The following is a 19237-nucleotide window of genomic DNA, read 5'->3' as shown; positions in this document are numbered from 1 at the left end:
TACTTGAACGTTGCCTGCTGCTGGGGTAGAAGCTCTTCCCTTCCCTGCTGCCCTGCGTGCTGCCAATGTGCACGGCTGATGAATTCAACGCGATTCACACGGCTGGCTGTGTACCAGAATCGCTCAGGATTGCTGTGGCGATCTTCATAGCCGGGTTTGAACTCTGTGCCATGAATTAATTGGTGTGCTGCACCTGCTGCATCATGATCATGAGCGTAACCCAAAACAGACCCGTCAGACGACCTGTTTCTTTTGTCAACGAACCGATGAGCCAAAACGTAATGACCACCCTCGCGTGACGCGAATCATGTTGACTATCTGACAAAAGTGTTGTGTTGCAAACTGAGATTTATTAGACGGTAAACTAAACATTCGGTTGAAGATCTGAGTGGATCAGAGTGGGGGCAATGCAGTGGTGCAGTGGTTGGGGGGTTTCTGCTAGACCCTCCAGTTTCCCCTCACAGTCCAAAAACATGCTGAAAAGAATTGGAATTACCAAATTGTCCATAGGCAGAGATGGAAAGTTCAGGTTCAGAAAGTAAAAATCCAGACCAAGATTTAGTTTCAACCAAGCAGTTGAGTATAAAGAGTCACAGTCACAGGGTACTGTGGGCTTCGTTTAATCACATGTGGCTCTGGGCCGAAAGTAGAGTGCATTATGTTCATAGCTTTTCTGTACTGCCAATGCGTTTCCTGCAACAAAATTTTAAGACGAAAACCAAGTGAAATCTTAAGTGATTTCATGTATTAACACTCCGGAGGACTGAAAATTTAAGGGAACTACTATGAATAGTTCACTTTATTATAAATATAGCCTCCATCCTGTTTTAAAATACTTAATTTCTCTTAAGGCATCTTCATATAAGAGAGCATATTGTCTGAGTACTTATAATGGTGATTAATAAGTAAGATTAAGAAGGTAAAACGGCAGCATTTCAATTCAATTAATAGGGCAGAGCAGTAGATAAATCAGCCAAATGCACAGAAAAACAAAGTTAATTTCCATTTGGAGTAAACTTTATTACTTTAATTATGATATTGTGAGTAATTTATTAATTAAACTTTACTGTATGTGCGTTTGCACACGAAAATCAGATATATGGAGTCCGCGGATGGTTTGCTAGTATGGTGGATCGGTCTTGGGACGTACCGCCCTCGGACATGGGGGCATTGCTGTATATTCAGTACGGAGTTTCTCCGCGCTAGCATGCGGTTAGTAGCGACACCTGCAGGAACAAGACGGAAACGGCCGAATGGCAAATGTGTTTGACGGTGATTGGTTAATTGCGTTAATGGCACGTGACTTCACCTGGAGTATTAGGAGAAACGGTAAATTGGGCAAAGCTCTCCGTTTAAGGAAAACGACGAAAGTTGGGAATGTTTCAGTTCTTAACCGGTAATCAGAACAGCAAAACTAAATGATGAAGTTTAAAACTCGACACGAGCATTTCGTTTTCTTGCATGTATACATACTTGTTGCAATATACGGTATATTACCAATTAAATGTGCGGAACTGGTGAGTGAACTCTCCTTAGTAAAGACTCTTCTAGCTTGTATCTATCCCACATGTGCTGTGGTTAAGAGAGAATTAGTTGTTGAAAACACTGCTTCTGTCTTCAAAGTCCCACACTGCCCTTGTGCTTTGCCCATTCTAGGGTGATGAAGATGCGGCGTACAAATTCGCAGGTGAGATTTAATTGTTAAAGTTGTTCAGGCAGAAAATGTGTCCACCGGCCGCGTAATATGCGATGTTTTCAATGTACGCAATTTACGTATGTTGCGCAAAATGCTGTTTCGTCCTACCCAAGCGACTTCCCTTTGCAAGGGATTCTAGAACATACACATTAAATCAATGTACTGTGTAAAGGATCACACGTCCGTTTCATTGAGTTTAATTATATAGCCCAGAAATGCTGTTAGGCCTATAGGAACAATTGCAAGCACAGGCAATGTATTTGATTTTAATGACATTTTATTGTAACTGCAGCGCACCACTGTGTGTTCCTGACTGTAGGTGACGCAGAAAAAAAGTTTTAATTTATTGTTTGCTGCATGCAGTAATGATGATTTACTATGACGCATATGACTGATTCATCCAGCGCACCGACTGCAAAGGTCAAAGGACCCGAGAACTGGTGGTTGACGGGAGTTGTAGTTTTTCCATTTCTCACCGGAAAAAAAGACGAACCATTTTGTTTTCTCCATGGTTAAAAAAATGTAAACTTGGTTTAGTCTGAGGCTTCCTCTTTATCGAGCTCCGGTTCGTTCATTTGGGAGTTAATTGACTGTGGCTACAGACTAAATATCTGCGCCATAAGTGGAGTACACTAGGCTATTTGCCAATATTCTGTCCTGTTTTATCTGATTTTTATTTATTTTTTCCCCTTGAACTTTGGCATTGTTCATCTGTGATTGCAGACAAATTTAAATTACCATCATTGTGTAACCTTGTCCAAACCTTGATTTTAGCACCACTGACTTTCTGTAACATTGTTAAAACTCCATGTCAAAAAGACTAAAATGTACTGGATTTTGATGTTTAGTAATGTTGAATTCTTTCATTTTTAGTAGCCTAGATTTTTTTTTTCTTGTCTGTATGTGTGGTATATTTCTGCCCTAAGCAGGGTTGCAAAGGGGTGGGAAAATTCCGAGAAACTTTTCAGTTAAGCTAGGGGATTTTGGAAATATTCCAAGTTGGAAACTTTCCAGGGGAATTAATGGGAATATATGGGAATTAATGGGATCATTTCCCAGAATTTTGCAACCCTATCCCTAAATCATCCTAACAGCTTTCCTTTCAAACCATTGATTTAAATTTTCCAATCTTTGATTTTATATTTTTAGGGCATACCTTTGGTAAAGAAGGTAACGCCTTTTTCGCTCTGCGGAGTTGCCACCAAGTGCTGCATGGGGACAGTGGTGAGTTCTTCTCCCCAGATTACATGTGCTCCAGCCCCCCGCTGTGGTGTAACTGGACCATACAAGTGAAACCTGGGATGCAGGTTCATCTGCACCTGGAGGACTTGACCCCTGCTGATGCTTGTCACCATAAGAATGACCAAATTCACCTGGATGAGTCCCCAAGCTCTGGAAGACAACGGATTCTGCATAGGTGCTGGGGGAAGACTGTGTACAAGTCCCAGTCCAGCACCCTGCATGTTGTTCTGCTCATCGGAGGGAACCCCAGACCACCTCTCAGAGGGTTCCATGCTCTGTATCGTGCTCTTTGGCCAGAACATATCAAAGAACCAACACACAATGAAAGAGAAGGTTTGGAATGGAATGAAAAGACCAAGCCCTCTTTAATGAAGGGTGGAGATGATTTAAGGGTGACGGAACCAAGCATGATTGCTTTTTCTTCCACGGTTACACTGGGATTCGGCCTTCCAGGATTACCGACATCAAATCCACCTGCAACAGTCTCACAGCGTGAAACTGAAGATGAAATTGTTGAACATCCGTTAGGTTCCGTGTGGAATTCCGAAGGCATGTGGAGTCACCTCAGGTCCACCACAGATGGCAGTACGGTCTCTGCGAGTACCCCGAAAGACCTCAGCCACAGGCGTGCTGTGCCTGTCATAGTGACTGCTAAACATGGGGTGCTGCTGTCAGAAAACAGCCCTGCCAGCAGAGGGCGCCCTTTCCAATCCACCCCTCCAGAAGTATGGCGCAGCACAGCCCATAACTTTGAAAGTCCTGAAATGGAAACGTTGACTGGAAGGACAATGAAGGGCAGCTGGGATGAGCACACAGCCAGACAGCTTCCAGTGCTCCATAGCACTGACTCTCCCTTTAATGCCAGGGGCAGCCAAATGAGAGGAGAGTGGGATGAATCAGGCCGCATGACCCCTGGTGAGAAGCTTTTCAATGTCGTTCTGGACAGTAGATCCAAAGGTGTGCAGGAAACAGGTATAATGTTTTCAGAAATGCATTTCTGTCTGAGTCATTTGTGACTCAAGACTACATGGACACTTTTTTTTTTTTTTCTTCCTTTTTGTCTGTCAGCAGGTGCCCTGCGTAATTGACCTACCCCCCCCCCCCCCCACACACACACACACTGCAGCCTATACATTTTAACATTCAAATTTAGGAACTAGAAATGAACAGCAAAAAGTAGTCTGGAAATCAGATTACTTGGTCAACATTAAACACTAAAACGGTACATAACTGTACAAATGGAACATTAATTCTTTTGAATTCCCCCAGTTTTGTAATATTTCACACTTGTACATACAGTTCCGCAAAGATACAATTAATGCACCCTCATGAAGACTGTGGATTGACATCCATGCCCTGGCACCCAAGGAAGCTGGCCAATCACATTAAAGCTCTTACTGCATAGCCAATCGATCCTTCCTGCCGGTGCTTGGCCATCTCTGTGGGCACTCCAGCACTGACCGGATGGGTGCCTATGCAAGACTCACTTACGGTCTTTCCTCTGCTTCCCATACAGAGCTAGCCCCCTCTCTGGAACGTTCTGCAAATTCAACTCAACTGCCGCACTTACCTGGAGGTGAGAGAACAAACAACCTGATGGTTATTTGATTTGTTTGATGTCGAGCACCATTTCATGGTTTTAATCTACATTCTTGAGGAGCACTATGTGATGTTTAAACAATCTGCAGCTGTATGAACTGTCTTGCTCCTGTCAGACTCTTTATTCGAAGTGGCTGTAGAGGTTTATACGAGTCCACGTAAAGCTGGGAGCTTGGACCATATGCTGCTGTCCCTCCGGAAATCAGTGGAAAACATCGTAAGTGACTGTCATAATCACTTTGTTTTTTAGGTCTACACTGGGATGCCTTGCATAATGTGAATTTTGTGTGTTTGGGGGGGGGGGGAGGGGGTTCAGGTTCAGGGAGAGCTGGGTTTTGATCTTCAGCTGAAAGCCATATCCTCTGAGAGAACAAAGAGGTATGTTCCATCCCAAGCCAAAGTTTTACCAGTAGTGATTATGGGTGAGGGTTAAGTTGGGCCAGGCACCTATGCAGTGCTCCCCCTAGTGGATGAGGGGGAGTTAACAAGCTGTCACATGTGTAGGCTCCATGCTGGTATGCTCTTCATCATGTGGGTCCAGTTTACGGGAGGCTTTGACAGCACTCGCGTCTATGACTCGCTGAGCCAAGCTCTCCGGCGGCTGCTGAGGAAGGAGGTCCGGCCCGGTGCCAACAGGCGCTTCAATGGGACCATCGCCTCCATCACCACAGAAGGTGTGGGTTTTGCTGATCTGTAGTGGGGAAGCAGTGTGGTGTACCCGATAATATTGCCCCCTATAATGGGACTGAATGTGTTGGGATGGGACCCTGTGATGTACTGTATAGTGTGGTGCATGTTTTAGCCCTGCGTTCTGATATCTTGCTAGCCTTCTGTGTTAGATGTGGATGAATGCAGGACGCAGCTCTTGTCGTGTGACGTCCATGCCGACTGCATCAACCTCTTCGGCTCCTATGCTTGCCGCTGTCAGCCGGGGTTCGAGGATATGTCTCCTCTTGATTTTGGCGGGATGATCTGTCTGGATCCCACAGGTACCACGAGTGTACTCTGGATGTGTGCGGGTCGGGCTTCTCAGAGCCGGTCCCAGAACTGTGCTTCTCCTCCAGCCTCCAGCAGGGCGGCGCCGACCGAGGTGCTGGGAGCGCTGTACGCCATGTGTTTCTTGCTCAGCCTCTTCTTGCTGATTCTGCTCTGCATTGCCGTGGCGCTCTACCGGCGCCATCACCGGGGCGGGTTTCTGATGCCATGCGGACGATACGGCGGCGGCGAAGACGCTAACCATTTGCCGCCGCCCCCGCCTGTACGCCGGCCGAGAGATGGCTGGGAAAGCGCCAAAGACAGCTGTCCCTCCGGGGGTCTGCCGCTGATCAGGTTCAGCTCGCTGCTGCCCCCTGGAGTCGGGTGTGGGGAACTGGATGAGGTTGCAAAAATGTGACCTGTATGTTTTGTGACTTTGGTCTTTGTATTTCTTCTCATCTATACAACATCTGTAAGGCTTTATTTTAATAGCATGTAAATTGGGTCATACAGCCTTCGATCTCATTTGTGGAAAAACATTTACCAACAGTGGTTTTTGTTTTTTTTTGATTTCCACTAGATGGAAATACTGCATTGTTTTAATGGATGGTCTTTAGCGGCGATGGCCCTAATGCACCGAAAGCGATGTCGATTTGCATTCTGGGGAGAGACATTTCCTTCCCCGAGCACAGGGAGAAGGCGTCTGTGTAGAGGAACGGGCGAGAAATCAAAGGACCAAATTCACTTTGCATGAAATTCCCTCCTGAGAATAAATCTGACATAAGAAATGCTTCGCTGGTGTGTTTATTTTTCCCCTCCGTATAAATTTGGGTTTTAGCCCCCTGTTGCAGGTGCTGTGACCCGCTTGTATCTTTTCAGATATAGTCTTTTCACAGCTGGTGATTCCAATATTTAAAAACATGGAGAAATTGATTTACATCATAAGCCGTCGCTATTGCAAGCTATTTTTAATTCTTCAGGGGGTTGATATGTTTTCCTGTATAATGCATCGATTCAAGTGGAAACATTCCAGCGTAACGGCTATAATGTGATATGGATCTCTGGTTCTGTTGCACTTTTCTTAAGAATTCTGTACATGGGTTTACTTAAGTTGCGTAAGTTCCGGGCCGGCTGGCTGACGTATTTCTTGTCTGCTTTGGGAAGTGGTGCCGTTGCCTCATTTTTGCTCCTCCAGTGTTGGCGGCTGTAATCCCCCCACGATCTGTGTGTGTGGTGGTGGCTGTGTGACTGCCCTCTGATAGACTGGCATCCTGTTTTACACCCCCCCCCCCCCATGATCCTCAGTTGAAAGTTGCTTCAAGCTGGCAGATTTCAATGAACGTAGAAATTAGCTCCTCGATGAATCTTATCTTTATTTTTATATATTTGAATGTATTACTTCGAATCATGATTTATTTATACAGCACATTTACAACAAGAAGTGTCGAGCAAAGTGTTGTACGAAGTCAAATGCAGCTAAGATAGGAATGAGAACAACAGTAAGAGCCGGAAAAAAGTTCTATGTATAATTTGTCAGCGATTGAAACATGAATTTCATTGGGCATTATTTAAGATTTAACAATGTGAGAGTTATGTACTGTATCAAACGGTTGCAATCTTTGTAGAATGAATCAGGAAATGCATATTGTTGGAGTGACACTGACTGCAGGTGGAATCTGGCCGGGGTTAACCTCACCACATGGGCTTCATGTCTATTGATAATGGCACTGACCAGAGTTATGACGCCCAGCTCTACGGTGGTGGTGTCCCTGCCACTGCTTTCCAGGATGGGGATTCCCTGCGAGTCAGCAAATTCCTGAAAGCACAACTGTTATAACATCCTGGAAGACTCTGTGTTAGAACTGTTATAACATCCTGGAAGACTCTGTGTTAGAACTGTTATAACATCCTGGAAGACTCTGTGTTAGAACTGTTATAACATCCTGGAAGACTCTGTGTTAGAACTGTTATAACATCCTGGAAGACTCTGTGTTAGAACTGTTATAACATCCTGGAAGACTCTGTGTTAGAACTGTTATAACATCCTGGAAGACTCTGTGTTAGGCTGATGCACATTTTTAAACTGCAACGTTGCACAAATATCTAGGGCACTATTTGGCGTATATTTGCTATGAACCACATGAATGCAACACAAGTAAACCTAAATTTCAGTACCTTGGCTGTTGTGTAGTGTACAACCCTGTCTGTCATGTGGTCACATTTGTTTCCAATCGGTATCTTACGGATGTTTCAACTGGCGTGGTGATTAATCCCTTGTCGCCACAGTTTAGCACCATTGAATGATTCCTGGAATAAAAAACGACGAGAGTTGTGTTACACTGTCTAGTACAGTAATATGGCTGCTAATATGTTTCAATATTTATGGTAACGCTTTACTTGAAGCAGTCTGGTATAATGCATTATAGATACCTTCATAATACATTCATAAAGTAGAAACATGGCTATAAATATTTATAAAAAGGCATAGCGCACAACCATGTTTATTATGCAGTATGAATGCTCTGTGAAGCTCTCATCTATAATGCACTATAGATACCTTCATAATTCAGTACGAAGCATCCTTAATGCTTAGACTGACCATTATAATGCATTATGAAGGTCTCATCTGTAATGCACTATAAATACCTTCATAATTCAGTACGAAGCATCCTTAACTGTTATACTGACCATTATAATGCATTGTGAAAGTATCTGTTATGCATTATAGATGAGATCTATAAGTGTTACCATATTAAGCAGAATTAATAAAGCATTGCAGCATCTTCTATTGCCAGTTCTGATAGCATTGCCTGGAGCCAAAGCAAGATGACCATCCTGAGTGAATGAGGGGCAATCCCACATGATAGTGGCTGCTGTGGGTCATGGCAATCCAGCGGGATGCTGGTACCAGTGCTGTTCTCCCCAATAATGAAATTGTGACCTTTAATTTCTCCCTACCTTTGAATGTCTTAATTCTAGCCACAAGGTATCTTGTGGGACTCACTCAGGCCTGTTCCCTCATGATTCTGCTAGAGCAAGCAGGCAGCCAGCTGATGCTTGGGCAGCGCACGGCCACTGTGTGGCAGCAGTGAGCACTTCCTCTGTCATCAGAGGGTATGAAGGCAGAAAAGCTCTACTTGTTACATATTTAGCAGCAGTCATGCAATTAAAAAAATATTAACTATGTATTTGTTTATTAGGGGACTATTGTGTTGAGAGTTATATATTTTTGTAATGCTGTTGGACAACAAAAAATTCAATGAAGTTAGGGCAATTAGATTAAATAGGTAAAAGAATAAAAGGAAAAAGATTCAAAGAGAATATTTTAACATATATGTACAACAAATCTTTGTTCAGCTCAGGACTTATTTTCTGCATTCTTGGGGGAATCTCTGACTACATTATTGTGGGCTCAGTTTTAGGTTCTGTTCTAACTGCAGTGGCGGCTTGGTGAAATACATCTTTCGCGAATACTCGTGGGTGTAGAATTATCTGGAGATCGTCTGGAAGCGCCCTACGCCCGGATTTATGCATGTATGCCTCGCTCAACCGCGACGGCTTGCTGATTGCTGGAGGGCTTCCAGTTCACTGCCTTTCCCACTCGGTAATTGGCTGTAGTGACCTGACCTCACCGGCAGAGGGGGGTAGCGCTTCGCTAAGCAGGTCTGTGAGTGCCGGCCGGCTCTTTTGTTTGAATGCAGTCAAATGGTGAATGAATACTGTATGTTGATTTTGAGTCGGAATAGTTTTCGCCCAGTTACGCCGCTGCAGGTATATGAGTACAAGTCTGCTACATTGTCTTTGGACCTATACAGCCACGCCATACTAAATTCGAAGTTTTGCAGATTGGAGTCCTTCAAACCCGCCATTTCAATTCATATGGCTGCTCTCATTATTTTTTAAAACGAGTCAATTTCGGTGTTTGCCCAGATATTTTTATCTTTATTTTTGGCTGATGCCGATGGCCGATCACTGGCACCGAAACCATTATTTGTGAGGTTCTGCTTAAATAGGTTTAAAGGGACACTCCACCCAAATAATTAAAAAAATATTCAAAAAATATGAAAAGGCATTTATTTTTGGTAACAACATCACTGACATACAACAACAGTCCCAGAGCACTATATTTTATAACTACACACGGTTCTCAAGCCTCACACATTGACCGTGACACACAATTTCTGCCCCTAATGTAATCTCACTCCAAACTTTTGATGAAACTTGAGAGCCTTGTAAACATCTTACATAGGCTATTTATAACATAGAAGGGCTGAGAATCAGGTGTGATTCCGTTACAGACGGACTAACGTTATTTGGCGGTACTGCAGCCTTCTTTATTGGAACGAATTTGTTTTTTCAGAAACTCTTCATACTCTTCACTGTCTCGCCTTAAGGTGAACTATCAAATTTGTGGTGTTGAAATGTTTATTAGTAGATTCTTCTCCTGAAATTTTATCAGAGCAATGTTTGCAAAATGCATTTCTAACGGTTTTTCCATCTAACATTAAAATAATTCCACACAGCAGACATATTCCTAAATTTTTAGTAAGCAGGTATGCCAAGCAAAAGGGTTTTAAAGGGTTTTATCGGCGGTAAATATCGGCCCATTTTTAACCGTCAGCCGATGGCCAGATTGTTGATTTGACTGATACCGATAGTTGGCGATACAATCTTTGTACCTGTAATACTTATGCTCGTACGTTTCAGAATAGTTATGAAATTACTGAACAAAACAAAGGAAATGTTTCCCTTCCACATTTCATGCATGTTTAATATCAGTTTATTGTGATTGTGTGCAGGAAACGTTCAATGATGCAATAATTTCTTTTCATCATTAGGAATTTCCTGTTAGTACTGCCCCCAAGTGGCTGATTACATTAATTACAACGTAAAACTGTTAATCTGTTTCGTTACACATACAAAACCCTTTGGATGTGTATTGGATTACAATTTTATAAAAGTTTGCACAAAATATTTCCCTCTTCTCAGAAATTCCTGTCTGTTTCCCGCCATGCTTTTCTCTTCAAGGCTCGGCAGTAGTGTTAATATTTGTGTTTCACCCATAGACCTGTGGCATTCTCAGGCACCAGTGATACTCTCTGTATGCTATGAGCTGTAGCCTACGGTGAAGAATGTGCTGCAGCATGACAGATGCGCACCGCACCATTTCCGACTTTTATCAACGGCGCTGTCACTGCGGTCTTATTATTTTTTTTTCTGAGGCACGAATTCCTGGTTCCATTTACAATTCTGACTCCCAGTTCCTCAGTCGTCATTTCAACCCGTTTTACCGCACGACTGACATGCTCATGTCATACGTGCAGAATTTTAATGCTCTACGAATTTAATGCGCTCATTGAAGCTTTTCTTAAATATTTTACTTGCGTCTGTGTGCCCTCCCTATTTTTTATTTTATTTTTACACCAGTAAAATCAGGCACAGGGATGCTGGGAGAAGTGACAGCTATTTGAGTTACAGAACACATTTATAGAGATACATCACAGGATGGTTGTTACCATTTGGCAGAGCATGAGCTCTGGGCATACGGCATCTCCTCCGTGTCAGAGATCAAAGGATTGCACCCGGGAGGGACTGTTTCAAAGAAGAACATGATTGCTCTGCGGTCAGTCAGTCTGACAGACAGCACATGAACCAGGCTGTGGGTATGACCGCAGTCATCTAAATGTAACCACAAAGGGTCATTTTGTTGCAGTTTGTGCAAATGTCACAGATGAGAAACTCATCTTAACTGTGCAAAACAGCTACACAGAGGAGCTTCCCAGTTATACAAGCCGGGCTCCATGTAGCTGATGAGGCAAGAGATATCATAAGGAAGTCTCCATTCTGCTGCATAAATACAGATATTTTTCATGCGCAAGGTTCCCCACAGTAATAGATGCGGCTCTGATTTCACTCTAGCTAGTCCACCGGCTGTGGCTTTGACCAGTGAACTGGTTCCCATCCACGACTATGTTTCAGACATGACCGTTTATGTATCAGTCAAAATGGAGACGTGCTTGACACGTACGCAACTTCTGTTGAATGCCAGGCATGTGGTGTAAAGCTTTTGGGTTGGGGTTTCGGCAGATTGTCATGGACATGACATGAAAAATTATCTTTTTGGTGACTATTTGTTTTCCGAAGGCCTTTTATCAGAGATCTGAACTTGGATTAGATTTGGAGTGAATAAAGGTCTAGTGGGTTAATGGGCAATTCTACCGATAGTACCATTTTCACGTGGAGGAAGCGTGATCATGGAGCAGCTGTTTATCACTATGACAGAACATGAACTGCTTCCACAAGGTCAAGCCAAAGCAGATAGTCATCACTGACTGTGCTCCATGGACTTTTGACCTAGTCAAACAAGCCCCTTCATTTTGTAACCTGGTTTCAACATTGAACATCTTCTGCTGCAATGGAGAACCATCTCAAACAAAACACTCTGAAGTTAAGCGGCAACGTCACCCATGGCTCTCAATATTTAAGGACATATTGTTGCTTCCATTTTGTCCACTAGATGGCAGCATCCGTCGCTACCAGTGCCTTGCGGAGCATGCGTGGCCTGTTTTTGTATGTCATGTTGCTTGGTTTTTAAACCATATGAGCTCTCTGAATCCCCCATGCAACTGTGCAATGATTTATGTCTGTCCCTCTTGTACATTACCCCTAAATCCAATTTTGAGCTTAAAAATAATGCCATTAAATGTAAAAAAAAATTCACAGAAATTCTACTGAATACCAGCTGTTTAGGAAAAATAAAATTTGACAGTGTGTCATTCTGTGTGTCAAATTAAAATTGAGACTGAGATTGGTTTTCATTTCCCATTGTGCATTACCCAGCAAGAAACACATCCCCATTCCTGGAATTATATATATACTGTATTCTTTGTTTTTCAGATGGGAACCTTGTTTCCTGAAAAGTTCATATTCTGCCGAGATAGACCGATCATCTGTTTCCTTATTCCGACTTGCTTATCAGTTGAAGTGGTCACATTTTAACCAGGTTCAAGCCCAACCATGTCTCCCTGTGTAAGTTCAGTCTTTTAGCCCCTCTTTAAAACTTAGTACTTCTGACACTCTTTATGATGGTACGGTGAAGTTCTGCAGTGTTCAGAGAGATAAAAACAAACCATCCATTCATCCATCCATACCATTTACCCAATACATGATCACAATATATTTCAAGTCCATTATATACAAGGCTGACTTTTTCAGGATAGTCTGAAAGCACAATCAGCAACTGAGATTCAAGCTTCTCAAATATTAACCACTGGTAAGATGGGTAATGGTTAAATCCTATTTGTTTCTTGTTAAATGCTATTTATTTTGCATCTTCAGTAGGTTTAATTCTTTGCGGTTCACGTGTTTATTATTGGAGCCGGCTTTGTGAGCAGCACAGCCCTGCGTGACTGCGCTGCGGAGGACACAGAGGACACAGGCAAGAAGCCTCCTCTGTTGCACTTTGTTCTGGCGTGCCGCTGTGCGTTTGTGTCCCCCGTCTCTCCCCCCCCCCGGCCCAGGTGATGGGCTGACCTTGCTGCCTGTGGCTCGGCGCCCCCCGCAGCCAGGGAGGCTTCCAGTTCCGAGCGATACCCAGGCTCTGGCGCTGGTCCAGGAGGGAGCGTCTCGTCCATCTGTTCTCTCAGCAGAGAGCGAGACATGGGCTGGCCCGCGCTGCTCTGCCTCCTTGTCTCTGGCACACTTGCCGTCCCGTCTGTCAAAAGACACGGCGAAGTCCTCGCCCCCGTGTCACCCGTGCTGAAACGCCAGCCACGGTCCGTGCCAAAGACCCGAGCTTCGGCGCCGTGGAAACAGCAAAACAAAATGCTGTATTTTTTTTTTCTGACGATCATAGCTGAAGTGAAATGTTTATGGAACGAGGGTTTCGGTAGAAGTATGAGGCCTGGTTTGGTTTTGACTGGTCTTTAAAGGAATATGTTGAGGCGGTGGTACCTCGAGGAGCAGAGAGGATCATGGGAGCTGCGTTGGCGTCTGATAAAGCGCGTCCTCCAACGGCCAGTATAACAACATAGAGGGGATGACGTGAATTCCTCTGGTCCTTGCGTGCTTCGTTAATGACGACGCGATCAAAGACAGGCTCGGCCATCTCCAAGGATCACACATCTCTGCGCATCGGAGTGAGACGCCCTTTCTCCAGAGATGCCTACAGAGGTAGAGGGGAGGGGGTTTCGGCTGGGAGGGGCAGGGGAGAGGACGAGACGTGCCCCAAGTGGGCCTAACATCAAAGTCGCCTTGACCGGCCCTATTTGGCACGCGGCCCTCCGCACAGGCCCCGATGCGCCTGTGTGTGTGTGTGTGCACATCTCCGTGGAAAAGTGTTCTATACGCGAGCTCATACAGTACATGTGTGGGGGAGAGTGGATCGAACAGGACAGGACTTCGAACAGTGTTGTGCAGCTCGTGAAATTTAGGAATGGCTTCAAGAGGTTTTCATTAGGCTACAAAAATGAGATATTTTAAATAATACGATAAGCCACATAAACCGTACGTGTCGATTATATTATGACACCGATAAGGGGGCTCCAGCAGGATGGGGGTTTAGCTGAATGAGATGATGAGAGGGACGAGTCAATTTGAGTAGGCAGGCAGGAGGCTCTTTGAAGATGACATTTCGGATGCTCTTAGGGTGCGTTCAGGGTCCAAATCCCTTCCATTCTGATGGTAATTGGTTGGGCTTGAATCAAGTCAAGCACAAAGTGCTGCAGTTGACCCCGTGTATAGATTGTCAGCCCGGAGCTTCGAGGCACTGGCTGTGCGGGCAGTGCATGGCCTCACTGCCGCCACTGGCGACGCAGTGCCAACACAAATGTACTCAATTAAAAAAAGCAACAAAGGGCTTCTCATCTTTAATGCACCTCGCTATAAATGCCTGCACTTCCTGTATGCAAGCACTACATGAGCCTGTTACGCGGCCGTGCATCTCTGCTGCAGGATTTGATGGGTCTATTTACTGCGCACATACACTGAATATGTTACCTGAATGTGTTAGTCTGATGGCTTGTGTTCTTGACGCACTGATGATAGCCTAGTGCAGATGGCGGGGGTCTGACAAAAAGAACGCAAACCAGTAGAGTTGGACCAGACCTTTATTATTCTGATTGCGTTGCGTTGTCTGAGTAGTAGGGATGGACATTTCAGGCAGAATTACCCATGAAATGTCATAATTCAAATAATCTTCTAAATGTATATATGATACTAACAGCAGTAGCATAATTAGATTCTCTTACACTTGATGCCATGAACCAATAGACACAAATCAGGACCTACAAATCACTGGCTTTTGCTCAATTTTGTCTCTGTGGAATCCAAAGTAGCTCCATACAGTGACGACTGTCTGCTGGTGATCAGTTCTCGTTCGCTTATACGCCTCACTCGTTTACGGTCAGTCTCTCACCAAGGCGTCACGCGTGTGAGTGTGCAAAGGATGAAAGTGATTTTGATTGGCTGGGAGAGCTCGTGCGGAGCTCACGCAAAAGCTGTGGTGCTGAGCTTCAGAATTAATGTAAACTGCAAACCCAAAGAATTGATCAAATTTATTTATTTAATTTATTATTTGATCTTATGGATTTTCCCCCGATTTTATACATGTTTGCGAGTATTTGAATATTCGACAAGGCTGACTCGTTTCACCTGAGTAAGAAGGATGTGGTGTTTTAAGTCTCTATGTTACCTGTGTAGCGATGTGAGCTGTGTTGGCGATGTTTCCTGTGTAGCGATGTGAACTGTGTTAGCGATGTTACCTGTGTAGAGATGTGAGCTGTGTTAGCGATGTTACCTGTGTAGCGATGTGAGCTGTGTTAGCGATGTTACCTGTGTAGCGATGTGAGCTGTGTTAGCGATGATGGTGCTGGACAAAGGGCAGCTGTCACGCACAGTCCAGGAAGAGGGCAAACAGAAGCACAGCACCTGGTCTGTGGGTGATATCAGAGGGCTGTGCAGGGTGGGTCAGCGAGCTCACAGGAGTCTGAAGTCAGTGACGATGACAGTGACAATGGTCAGAAGTGAAATTGTGAAGCGTGAGTGTGAGTAGGCTGCTGGGATGATGGTTAGGATGGGGGTGTTCCAGTTGTATGGCAACTGGGAGTCAGCGGATGGTGTTCTGGTTTCCAGACAGGGACTCAGGCTCCCAGACAAGGAGGCTATGGGGGCAGGCTCTACTCCAGTCAAACCAGTGCGAAATGGCCCAGTTGCTGGTAAAATGGAGAACTAGGCTTCTGCAGAACACTTCTATGGACGCTTGTCAACTTCTGGTTTCTGTATGGCAATCCCACGGAGCAAAGAGAGACATTTTCATGACGTCCGTTGTGTTGCTGCGCGTTCGTGTGTCCCCCCCCCCCGCCTGCGGTTGGGAAACGATCAGAAGGGTGTCATTGAATGCCATCTCCACTCACACCCGCATCACCGCCATTGTCCGGTTATGCGACCTTCGGTGATGAACGCTGACCACTGGAGGGCAGTATGTGATAGGGCAGCCGGCACGGGCTGCGTTAAGGGGTTCGGGGGTGTGGGGTGGGGGGGGGGAGGTCCAGGATTCGGTGTCCTGTATATATGCTGAAGGGGGTGTAGAGACCAAGAGGTATCTGGTTAATGTAGAAATGAAATGAATGCAGCAAAGAAGGTAAAGCTTTGCTGACCCCTCATCGGAGAATAGATGAAAAAGGCAAAGAAGAAGCTATTGTGCCACAGGAAGATGATGAAATTCAAGATCCGCGCACGTAATCTCAGGCTCAACCTCAGAAATGTTAATCCCCCTGTAGAATTATTTGAGCGGTAGATTGTATGTTTTCATTGAAATAGCCCAGTGTCAAACGGTCCCTTTTCTGTTTGTGCTGCTGCCAGGATGCAAAAGAGAAGAATTGCATAATCAAAAAAACGGGGGGGGGGGGGGGGGGTCCTGACGGGAAATGATTATTTCATGCAGGCCCTCATTCTTTCTTTGGGTGCATTATCGCGAGGTTAGCGATTGAGAGGTCATAGCGCTAACGACTATATTTACCGGCATTGTGCGGCCGCGCTTTGTGTGTGCGTGAGGTCGGGGGTTCGCACCCCCCCCCCCCACCCACCCCCATGCGTGGAACCACCGTTTTTTCATCCATCTAAAATTAGGCCCGCTTTATAAAACGATTTATCTGTCACATTTCTCGGTGTTTGCTATGGGGTCCGGGGACACACACTGTCCCCTCCGAGTCCCCTGTGCTGACATCACACGAGCCTGGAGTGACCGGCATCAATGCCAACCCGCTGTTCGGTTTGCTCCGCCCACCACTGTATGAATATCACAAATGAACACAGAAAAGATTTTTATTTTTTTTTTACTCAGAAAAGGCCGGCAATAAAGGGTTTGTGTCCACAGATGACCTGTTTTCACTTGTGGACCGCTTCCAAATCAATTAAGTCTATTTCCACTCCATCACTCCAGTATTGTCCCTTTCGTATTGCCATCGTACCCCCCCCCCCCCCCACCACCCCACCCAAAGCCAGCGCCTTCCCTAAAGAAGGCATTACTTAAGCTGCTGGGTTATGTTTCCTGAGGGGGAAATTCTTAATTATTTTGGCCGCTGGTTATTTGTGTGAAGTGATAAAGGTCGGAATGGACTATGAAGTCCTGAAGGTCTCGCTGCTGGCGCGGAGAGGGGCGGCTGGCGTGTGTCCTGCGTGTCCTTCTCGCATGTTTGTTTTCCTGGCCCCCCCCCCCCCCGATGTCAGCGATAAGCCGGGGTCCTCGAAGGTGTTTGTTTAAGAGCGACGCGTGCCTCTGCGGTCACCGTAATCCGTCATCGCTGATGAGAGGCACCGTGTGCGAAGGAGCATGGGTATATGTGTATGTGTGTGCGTGCGTGTGTGTGTGCGTGCATGTGCATGCGTGCGTGTGCGTATATGTGTGCGTATATGTGTGTGCGTGTGTGTGCGTGTGCGTGTATATGCGTGCGTGTGCGTATATGTGTGCGTATATGTATGCGTATATGTGTGCGTATATGTGTGTGTGTGTGTGTGCGTGTATATGCGTGCGTGTGCGTATATGTGTGCGTATATGTATGCGTATATGTGTGCGTATATGTGTGTGTGTGTGTGTGTGTGTGCGTGTGTGTGTGCGAGCGGGTTTACCTATCCTTATGGGGACATAAGGTCCCCATAAGGATCTGTTTACCCTACATGTGCATGTGCATGTGTGTGTATGCGCGTGTGTGCGTGTGCATGTGCGTGTGCGTGTGTGTGTGGTTTGGGGACCAAAATGTCCCCAAAGTGTGGTAAAGCCTGAAACTTCCTCATTTTAGGAGACATTTTTGAGGTCTCCAGTTGCATAACCTAAAATTGATAAAATTTGTGACTGCAAACAAAAAAGTAAAAATGCCAAAAGTCTTGTATTTTGTTTGGTTACTTATGGTTAAGGTTAGGGCTGGGTAGGGATTAAGGTTGTAATTTTTGGGATTAGAGTTTTGCCTATAGAAATGAATAGAGAGTCCCCACAAAGATATGAGTACGGGTCTGTGTGTGTGATTGTGTCTGTGTGTGTGTGTGATTGTGTCTGCGTGTGTGTGATTGTATGTGTGTGTGTGATTGTGTGTGTATGTGTGTGTGATTGTGTGTATGTGTGTGTGTGTGTGTGTGTGATTGTGTGTGTGTGTGTGTGATTGTGTGTGTGTGCGTGTGTGATTGTGTGTGTGTGTGTGATTGTGTGTGTATGTGTGTGTGTGATTGTGTGTATGTGTGTGTGTGATTGTGTGTGTGTGTGTGTGATTGTGTGTGTATGTGTGTGTGAGAACAGCCCGGAGATTAATGACCTGACAGTGATGAGTCTCTGTCCCTTTTTCTGCACCTTTGCAGCTTCACCTGTCTCTCTTTAGACAGGTCAGTTAATATGATTAATTGCTACAAAAAAACAACAGATGTGAGCAGATTCTTTTCGGGGTCTTATAAAAGTAAAGCCTATTTCAGCTGGGGGGGGATTCTGGGAAACGCCGAGGACGACCGGGAGGGTGTCCAATCCCGAGAAAAGAGGGGGGGGGGGGCAACCTGTCACCGTGGCCGGCTCCCCCCGCTGCCGCCGTTTTGTGCGGAGGGCTGGGTCCAGATGGCCGGGGGGGACGGGAGGGTGCACGGGGGCCGACTGGGGCCCGGCAGCAGGGGGCCGGGACGGCCTAATCTTGGCTGGGTGTCGGCAGGGTGGCCTCGCTGACCAAAGCGCACTAATAGGCTTACAGGTCCTAATCCCGGCATCAGCGCTCACATGGGACGTCTGCTGACCTTATTTTATTTAATTGTGCCACACTTGTTCCCTAACTCCCCCCCCCCCCAAACCGGGGAAGGAGCCCCTTTATAATTACACATGTGGAGGTCGCTACCCTCTCTTTGGCCTGTGTGAGGCCCGCAGATCGAGCTCTGGGCCTGTGCCGTGGCGGTGTGTCCAGGGCAGCCGCCACACCTGGGGCGATGGTGGATGTTTGCGGTTTCCGAGGTGATTCTGTGGTATCCGCCTCTTTATCTGCCCGAATGCGGACTTGGGGCCGTCCGTCGGTCTGGAGCCGGGCTTTCTGGTGTTTTGGTAGGTGTGAGATGCCCCAGCAAGGCGAGAACATCCCCTGAAATGACCGGTCTGTTTGAGTCTGAGATGAGTTGAAATCCTTGCCTGCTCCAGTGTTTTCCATATTTCTCGGTCTCCTGTCTGTAGCCCATGTCGGTTGCATGTGTGTGTGTCTGTGGGGT

General features: G+C 45.6%; 1 protein-coding gene across 3 annotated transcripts; it reads left to right on the top strand.

Annotated features, from left to right (window-relative positions):
* The first annotated feature begins 102 nt into the window (after positions 1–102).
* On the top strand, positions 103–6303 carry LOC111850810 (uncharacterized). 3 transcript variants are annotated; one of them, XM_023825097.2, is made up of 9 exons: positions 103–1396; positions 1657–1687; positions 2846–3853; positions 4455–4514; positions 4654–4754; positions 4845–4915; positions 5042–5211; positions 5377–5526; positions 5602–6303. In XM_023825097.2, exons 3-9 carry the CDS (start codon positions 2944–2946, stop codon positions 5928–5930), a joined length of 1791 nt encoding a protein of 596 aa, XP_023680865.2. In that variant the 5' UTR covers positions 103–1396; positions 1657–1687; positions 2846–2943; the 3' UTR covers positions 5931–6303. The 3 variants fall into 3 exon arrangements, with proteins under 3 accessions (XP_023680865.2, XP_023680864.2, XP_023680863.2); XM_023825096.2 differs by having other exon boundaries at positions 108–1517; positions 4854–4915; XM_023825095.2 differs by having other exon boundaries at positions 109–1517.
* The last annotated feature ends 12934 nt before the right edge of the window (positions 6304–19237 follow it).

The sequence above is a fragment of the Paramormyrops kingsleyae genome, chromosome 20 (assembly GCF_048594095.1).
Source record: "Paramormyrops kingsleyae isolate MSU_618 chromosome 20, PKINGS_0.4, whole genome shotgun sequence".
Classification (NCBI taxonomy): Eukaryota; Metazoa; Chordata; class Actinopteri; order Osteoglossiformes; family Mormyridae; genus Paramormyrops; species Paramormyrops kingsleyae.
The sequence above is the reverse complement of the archived record's forward strand: the minus strand, read 5'-3'. Positions and strand labels throughout refer to the sequence as shown.